At 50.5% G+C, this 16,744-nt stretch overlaps 1 protein-coding gene across 13 annotated transcripts in view; it reads right to left on the bottom strand.

The window, feature by feature from the left end:
* Positions 1-15,983, bottom strand: part of CAMK2G (calcium/calmodulin dependent protein kinase II gamma) — a 110,809-nt gene extending 94,826 nt beyond the window's left edge. For 2 of the 13 annotated variants that reach the window (XM_048060009.2, XM_013176465.3), the window contains exons 1-2: positions 15,742-15,980; positions 13,939-14,033 (exon numbers count right to left, since the gene is read on the bottom strand). In XM_048060009.2, the coding sequence (XP_047915966.1) occupies positions 13,939-14,033; positions 15,742-15,806 (160 nt within the window). In that variant the 5' untranslated portion in view covers positions 15,807-15,980. Of the gene's footprint in view, positions 1-13,938; positions 14,034-15,741 lie in introns of all 13 variants that reach the window. The other 11 variants (XM_048060010.2, XM_013176434.3, XM_013176451.3 and 8 more) reach the window with 9 other exon arrangements.
* Positions 15,984-16,744: the final 761 nt, after the last annotated feature.

The following is a 16,744-nucleotide window of genomic DNA, read 5'->3' as shown; positions in this document are numbered from 1 at the left end:
TGCACACAAAACATGCACAGGTACTTTTAGCTATTGCCCAGAAATGGGATAGCAGGGAGACTTTTTAACAGAAAAAGTTGCCACTGGGTAAAACAAGTTTAAACGTAAGGATCACCTAAAAAAACCCACACAATCCTGTTTCTAAGCTCTATTAACTTGACAGGCGCTACCTTGTCGGGGAGCAGCATCCCCCAGCCCTTGTGCAGCCATGGCACAGTTGTCAGCTCAGGGCTGGGCACTGTGACATGCCTGTACCATGTTCATGCTTCGCCAGATGGTGATAGCTGCCATAAAGACCGACTGACTTCAAGTGTTCAAGCAGCAGACCTGGGACAGGAGGTGGGAGAGGTGTTTGAGAAGAAAAAGCACACACCTTCTCCTCTGGTCTGGGCCAGGCATTTGGCAGTGACCCAGTGCAACCTAATACAGCTAGTACAGGGAGCACATTGCCTGTTAGGGTCAGCCCTGTGCAGCCACACACAGCTCTGCAGCACTGACATCCCTATGTCAAAAAAAAAAAAAAAAGGCAGAAAAACTCCAGTGCATCCAAGGCAAGCCTTTTTGTGCTCTTTTTATCTCCCCCCCTTTTTTTTTTCCCCTGGGCCAATTCAGTTGCAACACAACCCTCTTACCGTGGGAGCTCAGTGTGCTTTTCACAGGGAGTCGTGCTGCACAGCCATCAGGGCTGTCCCCTAATCACAGGTGATGCGGTGCTGAGGGACTCCTCTCCCCCACGAGCACCGTTACAACAGAAAGATCAGGCATGCCAGCAATAAGTTGGGAGTCCTTCATGCGTCTCAGTGACATTTTCATCACCATAACTGGCCATGGGTAGAATATCCCAGGAAGCAAACCCTAAAAATAACTTCTTACAACAACTCAGCCAGTACCCCGGCAAAAGGGGAGGGAACATTGCTTATGCATGGTTAGCACAATTCAGTTATTACAACAGGGACAGTGAATGTCCAAACAGGAGAGAGAGGAAACAAAGAGGAGAAAAAGCAGGTGGCGAGTTATACAGCTATTTCTCCTGCATCACCAACGGCTGGAGCTGCTTTCCCAGGTGGAAATAAAGAAACCCAAGCAGAAAGCCATAGCAAAATCCACCCAGATTTTAAGTGCAGCAAAGGACGGAGTCCTTGGCTGTGAAGCACTGGCAGTAGAAGCAGCAGGGATCTCCTGCAGCTGCTGCTGCCTTCGAGAATGGGGCCAGTGGCACCCCCCAGCTCTGGCCCATGGGTCTCCAGGGATGTTGCTGTGAAGATACCCTGCTTCCTCGCCACGTCGCTGCAGAAACCACAGAGGACTTAATTCACAAGAACATACTCAGAAATTCATGGCCAGGGAGCCACAGGCAACTCCACAACCATTCCCCAGGCTCTCTGTAATGCGCCTTTGCACGCTGGGGAAGCCCAGGGGCAGGGGAGGAGCAGAAGAGCAAGCCCCGCCCCCTCGCCCCCCCCCCGCTCCTTGCCATGTGCTCAAAGCCCTGCGGAGAGCCTGAGGGGCTGCAACCCCCAACACACAGCTGACCCTCTTGCAGCAGGGCTACTGCAGCACTTGGCCCTGCTCTTCCTCCTCCTCATGCCAGGTCACTCAGCCTGCCAGGGGCAGCAGCTCAGCTTCGCCAGGCACCGCAGCATTCCCACAGGTCGGCGGCAAGTGGAGGAGAGCACAGCAGCGCAGCCGTGGCTGCCAGGCCTCTGTGCCTTTTGGAGTCACATGCAGAACTCACCAGCTCTGAACTGTAACAGGACATCCTGTGTGAGAAGGGAGTGTGCAATAAAGCCCTCCCGACAGGATTGGCCCTAAGCAAACACCTGGTTAGACTCTGTGGCAAGGGAGCAAGGAGGCAAAAGTCACGACAGGATTTTCCAGTTCCCAGGGCTGCTGCCCATTGTGCTTTTTCATGTTTTCCAGCCCCTCAACAAGCAGAGACATGAAGAGGAGGGACCCCTACATCTGCACTGTGCTGCTGCCGCCCCTTCCTCCTCCTGCAAGCCTTTCTCAGCAAGTTTCCCTGGGCTGCGACGAGGACCCAGCCACAACTGCAGGCAGCGGGCTCACTTGCACTCACTACCTCTTGATTTACAAAACTTCCCCGCTAACAGCTGCATTGCAGGTGAACCCTCTTGAAGTGGACATGCAGTGAGAGAGACGGGGCACAGAGCCGCTCCGGCCACACAGGTGCCCTCTCCGATGCACAGAGGGTGACTACAACCCGCGTAGGAGCTCCAGCTCCTCTGCTTCAACCCTGCCACGCACAGAGGGTCTGAAAGCACACAGCTTAGCAAAGGGAAACCCCACTGAGGAAGTTCAGTTCTAGCCAGGAGCTCTTTTCTTCTCCCACCAACTGACCACATCGGGTCCCAGTGCCTTCGGATGGACCAGCTCAGTAAGTATCAGTCAGACTGCAGCTGGTTAGCAGGTCTCAGCAGCGCCAAGTTACTGCAATGCAGGATCCAGGAATTCAGGGATGCAGGAGGAAGAATATAAATTCCTCGGGCTTAATGGAGCTGCATACTTCCTTGTTCCCATTTCATCCCCCGCTGCCCCTTCAGATAAGCTAACTTCATGGGTGAGACCCGAGTTTTGTTTCCAATACTGGGAAGGAGTTTCAGGTGTTTTTAATGAGAAAAACTTTCACTGTTAACACTTCATATTTCACCAGGGAGTTGAGCAGGCTGAAAAGCCTGTGAAAGCCAAGGAACTTCTTGATCATTTGTAGGGTGGAGAGAGAGAAAGCTTTTATAGCTCAGTTTCAGGATTCCTGAAGAAGCTACGCATACACAGCGGCAGAGTTAACGAGGCACAATGCGCATGCTTAAAGCTGGGTAACCAGCTCTGCAGGAACACAAACTGCTAGCAGCAGCCGGAGTCACCTGCACTTGTCAGCAGTATTTGATAATGGTTATCAAAAAAGCAAAATACCTCGTTCCCCTTTTTTCACATCTCTGATGCTGAACTCGACTGTCTGGAGAAGACAAGTGTGCCAAGAGAGAGCTCAGCGCTCAGGCTGCTGCTGCGGGAGTGCTTCCACACACAGATGAGCTGACCAATGCTTCACTGCTCTTCCTCATCCGTGTTAAGTGCAAGACTAATTCAGACACAGGGAGGGGGTGGATCATTGCTCAGCACTGATCAGGCAACACTGAAAATTGTAAGCTGGGCAACTTCCTACCAAGCAGTAGGCACAACGCAATATCCTAATCTGCAGAGTTGTCAAAATCCATCCCAGATGACAGTCAAATCAGACAAAGATTGGCAAAGCTGGAAGCCACTTTTCAATACTGCAGTCCAAAAATCAGGAATATTTAAAGTAACACAAGATCTATGAATCACTACTTGGACTTGCACTGAAGAAGCACATCCATCACGCACCAGCTCTCTCTGCACTGGCACTAGTTCTAAACCAAAGCTGTGCAGCTTTAACACTTGTAATCTCTCCGACACAATAGCAACAGAGGACATTTGATACCCAAAGCTTACATGGAGAGGCCCCGAGGCAGGAAAAATAAAACTTAACAGCATACCACCTCTTTGGGCAAAGAGCAGGAAGAAGCCCTGCTTGGCATCACCAGGCTGTACTCGGCATCAGCCTCCAAGAGCCTTCCAGCAAGTCCCTCTGAGTTATGGGACACTAAAGACAACTTCCTTCTTCCACATCTGTTTTTTCTCCAGCCATCCTGGGTGATTTCTTGGCCCATCACCCATGACATGTTATACACTTTGATACAAGGGGAGCGGAAAAAAAAAAAGAGACACATACACATTTTCAGAATGGCAGCTGCACCACTACAGTAGAAATGCTAAGTATATTTGGCAAGCACTGGAGACCAATACAAGAAGAGGTTTAACAGGCTGTTTTCCCTGCAAAAGCTTCCAGGGCACCCATGCTATTTCAAATGTACATCTAATGAGGGCGGCCCAGAGAAAGGGACTGTCCCCTGTGAAGTCACATTTCAAGGCAGGTGTATGACATCAGGCCTCTAGCAACAAGCACACCAGCTGGTCCAACACACCTCCCAGAGCAGCAGGAGCTTCACATGCTGGCTGTATTCTGCTGCCCAGATAAGGAGACCCCTCACCCAGAAGCAAGACCAACTGCACACTCCTCTGGGACACCCAGCACATTTGGAGTGAAGCAACAGTTTCAAGCAATTATCTCTTTTTTTTGAGAGAAGTCACAGTAAAACTCACCCTCTGAGCTACCTTATGCGCCGTCCCACCTGGAGAAAGAGGAGGGCGCAGAGGAAGGAAAACAGGGTGCACTTGAATGTAAAGACTTCTAGCTCTTCTCCCTCCCTTTTTCACCTCAGACTTCAGGCTGTAGCACCAGACCGTTTCTCCTTCTCTCACTGCTCCCCTGGCACTGAGAAATGCCCATCCTCCAAAGGAGCACTGTCTTCATCACCAAGAAATGACAGCTCTCTCTTCACGGCTGTCACTTACCAACTGGCCTGCTGGAGGTGGCACGGGAATGGCAGAAGATAAAGCGCCTCCAGATGCTGAGTTACAGCACCAGGCAAGCTGCAGCCTACCCCAGCTAACTCGCACGCCTGCAAGAGAAGTGCAAGTGAGGGAAGGGAAAAACATCCCTTCCACAGGCTTTTGACAACTGCCTTCAGAGCCTTAACATCCTTGCTCTCACTCACAGCCCTAATTGACAAGGGCTTAAAAAAACCCATTCCCACTTGGGCTACTGGGAAAGACCTGTACAATTAATTTTGATATATATTAATTGCTCATTTCATAAATAAATATTTTAGGTAAGCTGAAAAAGCCTTTCTGGAGAGAAACTACCTTTAATTACTGCAATTCTGCAGGCAAACATTTTAGGCTCATAAGTGTATTGTTGACCAGAGGTTCATGGGGCAAGGCCACGTCAGTCTCTCCCAAGGCAGACTGCAGCAAGGCACCCTGCTAATTTGCAGTACTGCCAACTACCACGTGGCACCACCTTGAGCTACAGGGCAATGAGATTTTGAGAGCCGTGGGCAGACAGCCCCATCACCAGCTCCTTGCTCCCCAGCCAACCCCAGGTCACTGACATGGCCAGGACCAGTCCATACAGCAGTCACACAGTGCGGACAAAGCAGCATGTAGGGCCTTTTGCATCAGACACTTTCAGTGACAGCAGCCTTGCATTTCCAATACCACTCGTGCAGGCTTCACGTTCAATAGCCTGAAACCTGCAGGCAACAACAAAACTTGATGACTTGCACCAACCCTGATGTGGAAAAGCTCTGGGCACAAGGTAGGCAAACAGAGCTATTTGTTAGTATAAGGGAACACTAAAAGGGGCTGATTAAAAAAAAAAAAAAGACTTCTCACACTTCTAACCTTTCATCTGCCAAAATGATGCAAATACTGCCAACTCATCCAGTAAAGCAGGATGCGTTCACGCCCGCTTCAACAAGGGAATCTGTCTGAGTAGTGTTACCCAGAGTTTAATTTGACGCTTATGGGCACGGACTGCAGGAGGAATGTCAGTGCTCGTCTCCTCCCTGCCATCCCAGCGACTCAAGGGTAGCGAGCCTGTTATTTCTCACTAGGATGCTGTCCTTTGTTAATACTTCATCACCCACCCTCCTCCCCTCTCTCCACTCCTATGAGAAAGTTTAATCCTTTGGCTCACATGCATCTGGTAAATTTTTCAGTCCCTGTTTGCCACTGTCATCATGGCAACAGCCCCCAGAGATAAGGCAGCAGCTCTGCCACAGCAGGCGCGCTGCCGCTCCCAGGCCTGCCTGCCATTGAGCGCCCAGCTCCGCGGGCCTGCCAAGGGCTCTGCCCGCTCCCAGGCTCATCTTTGTGGGCACCTTCCTTCCCCAGAGATGCATTTGCATTGTTTTTGTTTTTCTTTCAAATTAACTTCGTCTTCGTTCCCACAATGCCTGCTCCCTCTCAGCTCAATTTCTGGGACTCTGACAGATTCCTGTTAACAATAGCATTTCTAAAGGAGAAGCTACCTCGGCAAAAAGGATCGTGTGTTTAGCAGCCAAAGCACCTCTGGCTTCTAGCAAAGAGAAGAGGTTGGCTAGCCCCTTTCTCAGGAGCACAACACAAACCCGGCCTCGTCCCAGCGTCTCCAGCCACAGGACACATAAGACAGCCCAGAGCAGTGGTACCTGGAAGACAGCGAACTCAAGATGGGAACTTGGGACTGAAGCAGCAGAGCAGCGGGTCACCACTTCCGAGAGCTATGTAACTCATGCGCTCAAGAACATAACGCAAAAGTGCTGAGAGTACAGTATCACATCTACACACACATGCGCGTTCTCTGAAAGGTCATTGTATTTACTCAACTCATCTCACAGATGGGGAATTCGCCTCCTGCCTCTGCCAGAACAGAGCGAGACAGACTCTGACACACGGAGCAAAGGCACACTTATCTCCTCCTTTCTTGACCCCATCGTAAATAGGCAAGGTGTAGCAACCAGCCCTCCTGACACCCCTAAGCTATCCTCAGACGTGTCAGGAACTCGCCACTTGCACCAACAACCAGCTTCCCCAGTCCACTCTTCTAAAAGGTGAGAGCAACAGGGATTCTGCAATATTCGCCGGGAGGGAAGGACGAGGATAAAGCAGCAACACTGAAGGTAGGTCTTCAATCAAAGCCTCATGGATTACTAGAACTACTATTAATTGATCCATGTCAGAAAACTGAACAGTCAAAATAAGCACAAAACTGAAACAGAAATGAAAAGAGAACTGGAGAAAACCGGTGGAAAAAGTTACAGGGAGTCAAAATCTTAAAACTCATTTTCCCCAGAAGGCTAAACCTATGTCCCACTGATCTTCAGCTACCCTCAGTGGTGAGAATGCTGATTTCTAAGACGCTGCCAGCCCATTTCTTCAGTAGCATTCTGCCACTCTTCTCCAGAAATCCTGTAGGCAGCCACACCACAACACTTGGGCAGCCGTAGCAGCAGCATGTAGTGACATTTAAATAGACAGTAAATGTAAGAAGGTAAATAAAAGGAACCTGCAGTCAGCCTCGCTCGCAGGACCTCATGTTTTGGAGCATTAAGCTTATTGTCCTAAGGGTCAGCAGCAACAACAGCTTTTGAAGTTACGGTTTGACATTTCCTCCATACATTAAAAAGTCCTGTGAGCACCTCAAAATTAAGTACATATTAGCTCACCAGAAAGCAATCACCATGCCTGCACCCACCTCTGCTTTCCCCAAAATTGCTGCTCTAAGGAGTATTGCAGGTAAACATGGCAAGGTGAAATACTCCCAATTTCTTTTTACAACATGCACGGCTTATTTCCTCCACTAAGGATCCTGGCTGCCAGCTGACATCACCCTCTCCCCCCAGCCAAGCCAACAGCAAGAGTTCACTCTGCAGTCAAACACTGGCAAATTAACATGGGATTTGGTAAAGCCTGTCGTCTTGGTGAAAACTTGGAGGTTTCAAGAACAGAAGAAAGTCAGGAAAAAGAATCTACCACATCTGGAACTCCAAAACAGGTGACATGAAGGTATTAATGAAAGGGGGGGCGATGCCTTGGTTTTAAGGGTAGCAAGGCAAATAGATGGTGCTCAAAGGTGGCAGAGTGAAGAGAGATTTCATGTTCTATTAGCATGCCTCCCTTTTAAAAGTGGTCCTCACCCAATTTACAGGGTCAAAAATAATTATTCAAGGGACTGGAATGGGACACGGTTGCCATAGTCTTCTCTTGAAAACAGTTGTGTAAATAACCTGCCATTTTTTGGAGACTTAGGGGGTAAAAAAGCAGCAATTTCTTTATGATCCATGGACAGGTCCTCGCTGGCAGCGATGGTTTTAGCACTGCCCAGAGAAGGATTCAGGGAGGCTGTGACATTTCCATGCTACACTCCAAAGGCAGTAACAACAACCACCACCACCATCTCTTGCACTGGACCCTGCTTACAAGGGATTCAGGCAGCTCTCCCTGCCCCAAATATCTCCAGTGTTTCACCATCCTGCTCTTCGCTTGCAGGACACCTGGAAATATGTCCATCACGGCTCGCTGATCAGGGTAAATGCTCTAGAGCCGAGGGCTTCGGGACACGTGCAGGAATTAGTCTAATCACTTCTCTGCCTCACGTAAATCCAGGTTATACTGGGAAAACAAGAAACCTGACTCTCTCGCCAAGCCCCTTTCCCCAACCTCACTGCTGCTCTAGGAGCTCCTGCCCAATCTGGGTGCCCACTGCCCCCCCTCCTCATTGTTAATGCTGGAAATTTAATACTCAATGTGACCACACAGAAGACAGACACGAGCTGAAATCCTGTCTGTTCTGTTCCAGCTCCTTTATAAAATATACAGCGTAAACTGAGAGGCAACCTGGGTTAACCCCACCTATCACTGAAATCCACAGAGGGAGGAAGCCAGCTTCTGGCCACAGCGAGCCCCAACAAAAGCCCAGGTGCTCTGCCACACCATTTGCCACACTGGGGCAAGCGAGGAGCCAAGCAGACCCTCAGCATCCCCCCGCTTCCACCCCACTTCCAGCCCAAGGTCAGGGTCCCTCCTGTTCTCCAAGCACGCCTCAAGGGAAACGTCCTCCAGTGCCTGCTGCCTGAGCCCCTCTCCCAGGCAGTGCTGCTTGCTGCAGGGGGAGGTGCAGGGCTGCAGCTTACAACAGCACGGCAGCCCCCTCCTCCCTGCTCCCACCCTGCCGCCCCACACATATGTACTGCGGCTCAGAGCAGAGCAGTTTGACCACTTGCTCTCCATGCATCCACCCGACGCAGCGATTACCCCTCGGCACCCCTCTCAGCAGTGCTCTGCCCCTTGCCCCCAGCCTCGCACAGCCCCCACCACCAAGGGGGACCTCCACAAAAATCCCCATCCATCACGGCAGCTCCTCAGCTCCCCTGCTACGTGCTCCCCAAGCACAGCATCTCCCAGCCTGCTCGCAGGCAGGAGAGGGCAGGAGGAAGAGGAGGAGGAGCGGGGGCACAGCAAAGCACTCTGTGCTGGGTCTAAGGCCCCCCAGTAGGAAGGGCAGCTCCCTTCCCCCACCAAATGACCAGACCTGATTTGGCTGCTCAGCAAGTACGGCCAAGAGGACACAGCTTGATTTGCTGCCCTCTGCAAGAAAGGACGTTTGTCCCCAGCCTACAAATACGCACAGCCAGAGGACACCTCTCACAGGACACTTCCACCCGAGTTGGGATTTGTGCTCAGGCTGCCTGCAAGCAGCGTGCAGGGCTCCCCGCGCTGCTGCACGGAGCCGGCATGCCAGGCTGCAGTGCAGCACTGCTGTGTGCCGCTCCTTCAGCCGGGTAGGCTGTGACTCACAGTGGACTTGAAAGCTGCCAGTCACAGGAGCAGCCCGAGAGTCCTAACCTGAACACAGGCAAGAGCATAGACAGAGCATATCAAAGCAGAGGTTGGCGACTGATGCTGCTCAACTTTCTTTGCAGCACACAACCTCAGTGTTTCAGCGGCCAGGGAAGCTACCACTGACATCTCCAACAAAACACACTAGAAAACCCAGGTCAACAACCACTCTGGATCTGAAAGCCCAGGACAAGAGAGCTGTGTGGAAAAAAAAAAAAGGCTGAATTAAAACTGTAAAGAGCGCTTTTTCCTGGTGAGATTTGATACACAAAAGTAATTCCCTGCTCTTCCCACAGTCCACATAATCTCCTAGAGGAACAACAAAAAATAACTGAGTAGACTGCAAATTTTGATCTCACTTACAAATTTGTAAAGATTTTAAGCAGGGAGAGATTCCACCCCTTTATTCCACAGGCAAGAGCAAAGACACAGCAGGGAGAAAGAAGGGAAGAGGTCTAACTTCCAGAACAGCTGCTTTTAAGTTTTTCTTCAAAAGATATCACTTACAAGAGTTGAAAGACACAGATTTTTAGCAGTAAAGAAAATTTAACAATTGAGGTAACACACAAAGAATTCTCCCCCCACTCCCCACAAAAAGGGGCCACAAATGCTGTCGCCCTACACCTGCTGGTAGGCTCACTACGTGCAGTTTGGTATAAACAACGTCCTATGAATTATCACAGGAGAGAACTCTGCCTACTTATTTCCAGTGCAGGACAATCGCATAAAATACATTCAGGATGCTTGCTCTCAAAACAAGTGATAACTGGGGTTTCCGTCACCAACCCAAGGAAACTTACTCCATACCAAAGGCGCTAATACTGGAGAGTCAGATCCCAGACATTTCCCAGCTGCTACTGAAGCTACTGCTCCTCTCTTGATCCTTTTGACCACTGCAAGTTATTTTAGTTGATCTGAAATTCATTGCTGCCCACAATCTGAAGCTTCATTTGCTACAGATTTTCATTCTCAAAACTTCCAAAAAATTACCGATATTACTTCTGTCTGCCCATAGCTCTGGTAAAAGCCTGGGCGTTCAGTCCCATAGGAATTCCAGATGACTGAGGAAATACGCATTGTATTTCCCCCATGTGTAATAACCACTGCTCTTATACATCAATTGAATGCTGACTAAGGTAAAGTCTGCTTCCTCTCCCTTTTCTGCAAGCATTTGGCCCCTATTTACTGTTAAAGTTCTTGGCATATTCTTCACCAGACAGTCTTAAGCATCAACACAGTATCAACACAATAATACCAAATACTTCATTAAAGCCCAAGTATGAATTTTAATCTAGACCAGCTCTGATTAACATGATTTAATAAAAGAGAGAACAGACTTCAGAAAATCATTGACGAAAAAGAAACAAGATATTCTCCTCTCAACATCTGACTTCGTCTTTTCCTATCTTACAAAACATTTTACTAGACTGAAGTTGTTACGACCACTCTTCACAGAGAGTGGCACCGCATTCATCCTCCTTGCTTTCAGGCACAAGCCCTGTAACAACACCAAACCTCTTCAACTCCTCACTGCTTTGAGAGAACAGTTTGACAAACATGCCAGGTAATACAGAACCCTCTAAATGCACACAATTCGTCCTCAAGTGTTCCTCTTCCTCCTTTTCAGCTACATGCACCAAGCTATTCAGCATTTCCCAGTCCGCTATTATTTCTTCACCAAGAGCCTTGAAAAATAAAGGTAACAAGTACTGTGAAAGGAGATTGAGGCTTTGTTACCATTGCCCTGGACAATCAAAGGAAGCACTGCAGTAGCAAAACCTCCACAAGGCCGCAACGGGCCATAATCCTCACCAGCAGCAAGGCTCTGGCTCTTGGAGCAGCAGTTACTACGTCAGGTAGGTTCAGATTCTGCTAGAGAAGGCACAAAATCTTAGATCTAGCAATGCTTAAGTTGGAGAGGGGCAGCGCCCCCCCACATGAGGAAATACTCTGGCGCTGTGACCAAGCCCAGAAGAAAACCCTTCTGCGGCAGGCTGGTCGGGAGGGTGGGTTAAGGCCCGCAGCAGACCAGCTGGGCACGCAGGGAGCCCCGTGCGTGTGTCCTGCCAGGCAGAGACGTGGCCTCCCCAGGGAGAGGTGCCAGCTCTGGGAAAGAAAGCATCAGGCAACGTATAGCCAGGGTACTGCAGATTTAACGCCGTAATTCTCCCCATGGCAGACAGCTTTCTAAAATGCCATTCCCCGAGACTTTCATTTTCAGGCTGCTGAATCAAATCTCTAATCACTGATTTACAGCTGCAACGTCCAAACAGCATGCATTTTTCCTTCAATCCTTTAAAGCCCTGCTCCAAGGTGAATTCACTAAGTTGCTATCAAGGCATTTGGTTTCTTCTTGTACTAACCTCTCGTGGCATCGGTGAACACAGCTGGAGTAACTGAGGAAACCATATATTCACCCGAAGTCACCGGCCACTTTTAACTGTAAACAGATTCTTTACTCCTCACTTAGACTTGAAGAAAACCTGATCAATTACTACTTCTTTCTGACACTCTTCTGTATTACCAGAAACATACAGTTCATTTCTTGGCTCACCCCACACCTTCACTCCAACTAACCAATACTTTCATAAGGAAATCATTGCCAACTGCCCCAAGTTAAGAAGCTGAGGACCAGATTAGCATCCTCAATGTATTTCATTTACAGGAAGGTATGAGATATAGAAAGCAAGTAGTAGATCAGAACATGGTCTGTATTCATCCACATTTACTTTTCCTACTTCCTGGATCATAAAACTGTCATCACCTTACCACAAAAAAAAATTAGGATCTATATATTGCTCCCTCTGTAACTCATTAGGTGCTCAAACACAAACTGTCTCAATCAGTTCTGCTACTTTGGGGTTTGTGCTAGTATGTTTCTGAATTGTTTCAATTCTATTAATCCCACAGTTTTCCACAGTTCTCTTATCTCCAGAGTTAATTTCAACATCACCTCCTTTGTACGAAAACAGCTTCTCCTTTGCAATCAGTTTATCAAGCCACCCTCTCCTCTCTCAGCAGGCTTGTGCCCACTAACACTGAGAAGATGGCTCTCCTGAACTTTAGCCCTCACTACAGGATGGTCAGAGAACACGGCAAGGAGAACACGGCATTAGCAGATGTCAACAAAGCAAAACCACCCTCCAAACCTCCCCCAGACCAAGTTGAATTAATTCTAGGTTCAAAAGATTGGATATCCCACCTGCATCGGTAGTGACTTCACCTGACCAGGAAGGGAACACCAATTCACAAGGGATCTGCTGCTACTTCCTAAATGATCCACGGCTACACTGGTTGGTTCCCAACATGACTTCACTCAGGCGACACACTGATGATTGTCACGTATTTGTACCTCCGCAAGTCACAGGGATGAGGGGTGGGGAAAAATCAGCCTTCTCATCACAGCACCCTCTACTTCTGATACTGTTTCTCCACGTAAATAGAGTAAACAAAAGTTCTTTACTGTTCTTTAAGCAATCTTATACTCTTATAATCACATTTCATATTCTGGCACGAGGGAGAAGGCATATCCTATTTTTCCTCTTTTGTAGGGATCGAGCAAAATATTCTCCACTTCTAAATCATTTATAAAGATCACTTGCCTCCTCCTCCTGCCTTATTTTCATTTCTCAGCCAACCCCCCTGATAATCCATCTATTCAGCTAGCAAGGCACACAAGGCCTAACACATCTATTTTGTCAAATCTGAAAGGCCTCTAAGGACCAAAACCTTCTAGAAACAGTCTCTTCTGGCATCTCAACTTGTTGCACTCTGTTTTCAGCATCTTTTACTGCAATTCGATTTCTCTCATTCTCTCCAATAGGCTCCCTATCCCCAAAGCAACTTTAACCCCTGCAAAGGATTCCCTCCACACTCGAAGATACACACTCCCTACATACTAGAATATACAGTACCCTTTGCACATACGCACATCCCCAGAAATCAGAAGTCCAACAGCTTGGGGAAAAACTTAAGTTTTTTTCTCTCTTCTTAAAAATACAGTCAGCTTTTTCAGCTTTAGGAAACCCTGGCATTGAGGAAAGCAAACATTACTTGTTTTACTTCACTGAGAAGTCAAATTTGCAAGGGTTACCTAGCCAGCCAAATTCTGCCTTTGAAGGCAAACTCGTTAATTCCCAAACCCACCACATTTAACTACAACATGACAGGAGCAAGGTACATAGCATTCATACTTAAAGAAAAAAACAACAAAAACAACAACAACACATATCTGTTCAGGTAAGACAGATCTCCTAGGCAGAAAAAGCATTCAGCAAAATCACTCCAGAACACTTTTCTCTATCTTGAGTGATCTGAACACACACACCAAGATAAGCTTTCTATAAACCTACCTCTAGCTCAGCTTGCAGGAGAAAGATCCCCAAAAGAAAAGACAACGTAACTTCACAAAGTACCCACTTCCAGACACAGGAATTTTTCTATCCTCCCATGCTAACCTCCTTTTAATCTGGTATTTGCCACATAACTCAATTACTTTGTAAGAAACAAATAGTGACCCAGACAAACAACTCCAGATCCCTTAAACTTATTACAGCTCCAACTGCAGTGAAGTATTTTCTATTAATAAAAGGAACAAGAGTAGATTTAGACACTAACCTCTGGCTGACAGTTTTTTGGTGTTGATGATTTTTGCAGCATATTCCTGTGACGAATTTTTCTTTACACATCTGCGGACCACAGAGAAGGCTCCCCTAAAAGAAAAATAAAGAGGATAGGCGCTATGAAACTGAAAATAAGAATGCAACACCAGCAGTTTCTATCCCCAGAGTGGACTAGATTACGGATAGCACAGAAGACATACAGAGGAGGGAATCCGATGGACAGTGCATGCTGTCTGTTCAGCAAATAAACCCTAGTATATACAGTACTCCAACACCCACCTGAAGCCCCCTCAAGCCCCCTCACAGACAGACCAGCGAGAACAGGGAGGGGGATCATACGGGCACAGAGACAGAACACGAGGGGACTGATGAACGGAAGACAAGCAGCCCAGAACGACGCCGCAAACACCAGCCGTGAGTCCATCTCCCAAAGACAGCATCCCTCATGGGTACATCAGACAACTTGGACTCATTTCGCCCATGTTCAAGCGCTAGCTCTGCCACAAAATCCCTGCAACACTTGGCAGAAGTTACTGCTCTTACAGCTGTCTACCCACTTGCAAAATGGGGATAAGCATGTACCTAGTAATGAAGTGAGTAGGAAGCTACGAGGCTTCGTACATTTTCTCAAGCTGGAACTATTGATATTATTACAACTACTCCAAAGAGCCACTCGGAGAAGAGGTCTGAGAGAGAGGGAAGAAGGATTTCTGTGAGGAAAAAAAGAGATAATACAACAGAGACCAAGGTGAAAAGATAGGGACTCAAAATCTACAGGATTAAACAGATAAGCGCTTAAAAGAGGTCCCTTCTGTAAAAAGAACAACAACAAAAAAAAAGAAAACAGGGTGGGAAAAAGAGAAACAACTGGCTTTACAGGATAGGTTCGGAATGGGGAAAAGGACAAATAAGAGAAAGCTGGCAGAAAACTCCAAGTTCTTTTAGAACAGGAACGTGAGCCCACGTCCATGGACAAATGTACGTATTGACACTATAAGGAACGGGCACTGAAGCTGCACAAGGGCCCCAGAAGACAGCTAGCCCTACAGACCGCCTGCAATAGCTCGAGTCCTCCCGACACTGCAGAGTCCTGCCTTTCTCTCCCCTTCCTCAACCTCTGCCTACAAACCAACAAGCAGCGCCGAGAGCACGGGGCCCGGGGTTGGCGACACACAGCTGCGGCAGCGTGGGGACGGATGGGGACACCGGGGAGCGGAGATGCAGCAGAGCCCGGCAGTTGGTGCAGGAAGGGGGGGGAGCAGCAGCAGCACCCAGGGAGGCACCGTCCCCATAATCCCACCCTGCCGGCCGCTGCGCTGCTCTGCTGCCCCTCGGGGTCCCCCTGCAGAGCCCCGTCCTAGGGCGCAGCGGCTCTGCCAATGCAGAGACAAGTGCGGAGGGAGGAAGGAAGGGAGGAGAGGGAGGGAAAAGCGCTGTGCAGCAGCACCTGGTCCTTTCACAGGGACGAGGAAGTGGGGACTAAAGCATCGCGGAGCGGCAGCCGAGGCGCCGCGTCCCAGCTGAAGGGAAAGGCACCGTGCGGCAGCAGGGGAGAGGCGGTGCGGGGAGGAGAAGGGGCAGCCGCTCCTGGGGAGGACGAGGGGGAAGAGAGGAAGTCCCGGGCTGCAACAGGAGCGCGCAGCCCGGGGCAGACTGCGGGGACACCTTCTCCTGCAGCCGGGGGGCTCGGGGAGCAGGATCAGAGCTCGGCGGCTCATCCTCCTCCTCGTCGTCCTCCTCCAGCCGGGACGCGGCCCCGGGGCTGGGCGGGTGGCGGGGCGCGCAGCGGGCTCCGTACTTGCCGAGCTCCTCGTAGAGCTGGTACTCGTCGGTGAAGCGGGTGCACGTTGCCGTGGTGGCCATGTTCAGGCTGCGGGAGGCTCAGCGCCGCTGGGGCATGGGGCAGGGCGGCCGAGACGAGCCGTGCCGAGCCGTGCCGTGCCCGCTGCTCGGCGGCCCCCTCTCCCTGCCGGCTGTGCGGGGCGCCGCGGGCTCCCCCCGCCGCCGGCTGGGCGCTCCCCGCTCCGCCGTGCACAGTCACCGCTCGCCGGGGAGGGGAAGGAGGCTGAGCCTGGCCAGCACCGCGAGAACTCGCTCGGAGACACCCCGCGCCGGCCCCCTCCTTCCCTCCCTTCCCTTCTCTCCGCCGGCCGCGGCCCCGGGGTGTGGCCGCCGGGGGCGCTCCGGGGCGGCACCGCCCGGCCGGGGGAAGCGGGGCTGCAGGGGGGCGCCCCGGGAGGAGCCCCTCCTCGCCCGGCCCCGGGGATTCGCGGCCGGGAAACTTCCTGCATGCGGCGGGAGGGAAGGGGGTGCTGTCCCCGCTGCAGGGAGGAGGAGAAGGAGAGGAAGGAAGGCAGCGGCGGGCAGCCCCAGGCCGCCCTTGCCCCTGGAGGGAGGGAGAAGCCAGAGGCCGAGTCCCGAGGGGCCGCCGGGGGGCGGCCGGAGCGGGGTGGGGATGGCAGCGGGACACGTGGGGCAACTCCAGCCCAGAGCTGCGGGAGGGAACCGAGCCGCCCCCGGTGCGCCCCGCAGAGCGCACTGCCTGGCAGTGCTGCCCGCAGCGCCTTTCTGAGCAAGTTTGTTTTCGCCTCTTGTTCGAGTGAGCCTGGCTCGGTCTGAACGCTCGCCAAATCTGCTTAATGTGCAGGTTTATATAGGGCAGCCGCTGATCCAGGCGCGAGGGAAGGACGGCTCCGGCCTCTGCTGCGCCCCGGAGCGCAGGCTCTTTTCCGAGCAGAGACAGATGATCGTGCTGTAAGCCAGGAGCAGCATTAAACTGATCTGCAGATGAAAAGTACTGT

Source organism: Anser cygnoides, chromosome 7 (assembly GCF_040182565.1).
Source record: "Anser cygnoides isolate HZ-2024a breed goose chromosome 7, Taihu_goose_T2T_genome, whole genome shotgun sequence".
Classification (NCBI taxonomy): domain Eukaryota; kingdom Metazoa; phylum Chordata; class Aves; order Anseriformes; family Anatidae; genus Anser; species Anser cygnoides.
This window is presented reverse-complemented; position numbering and strand designations above follow the sequence as displayed.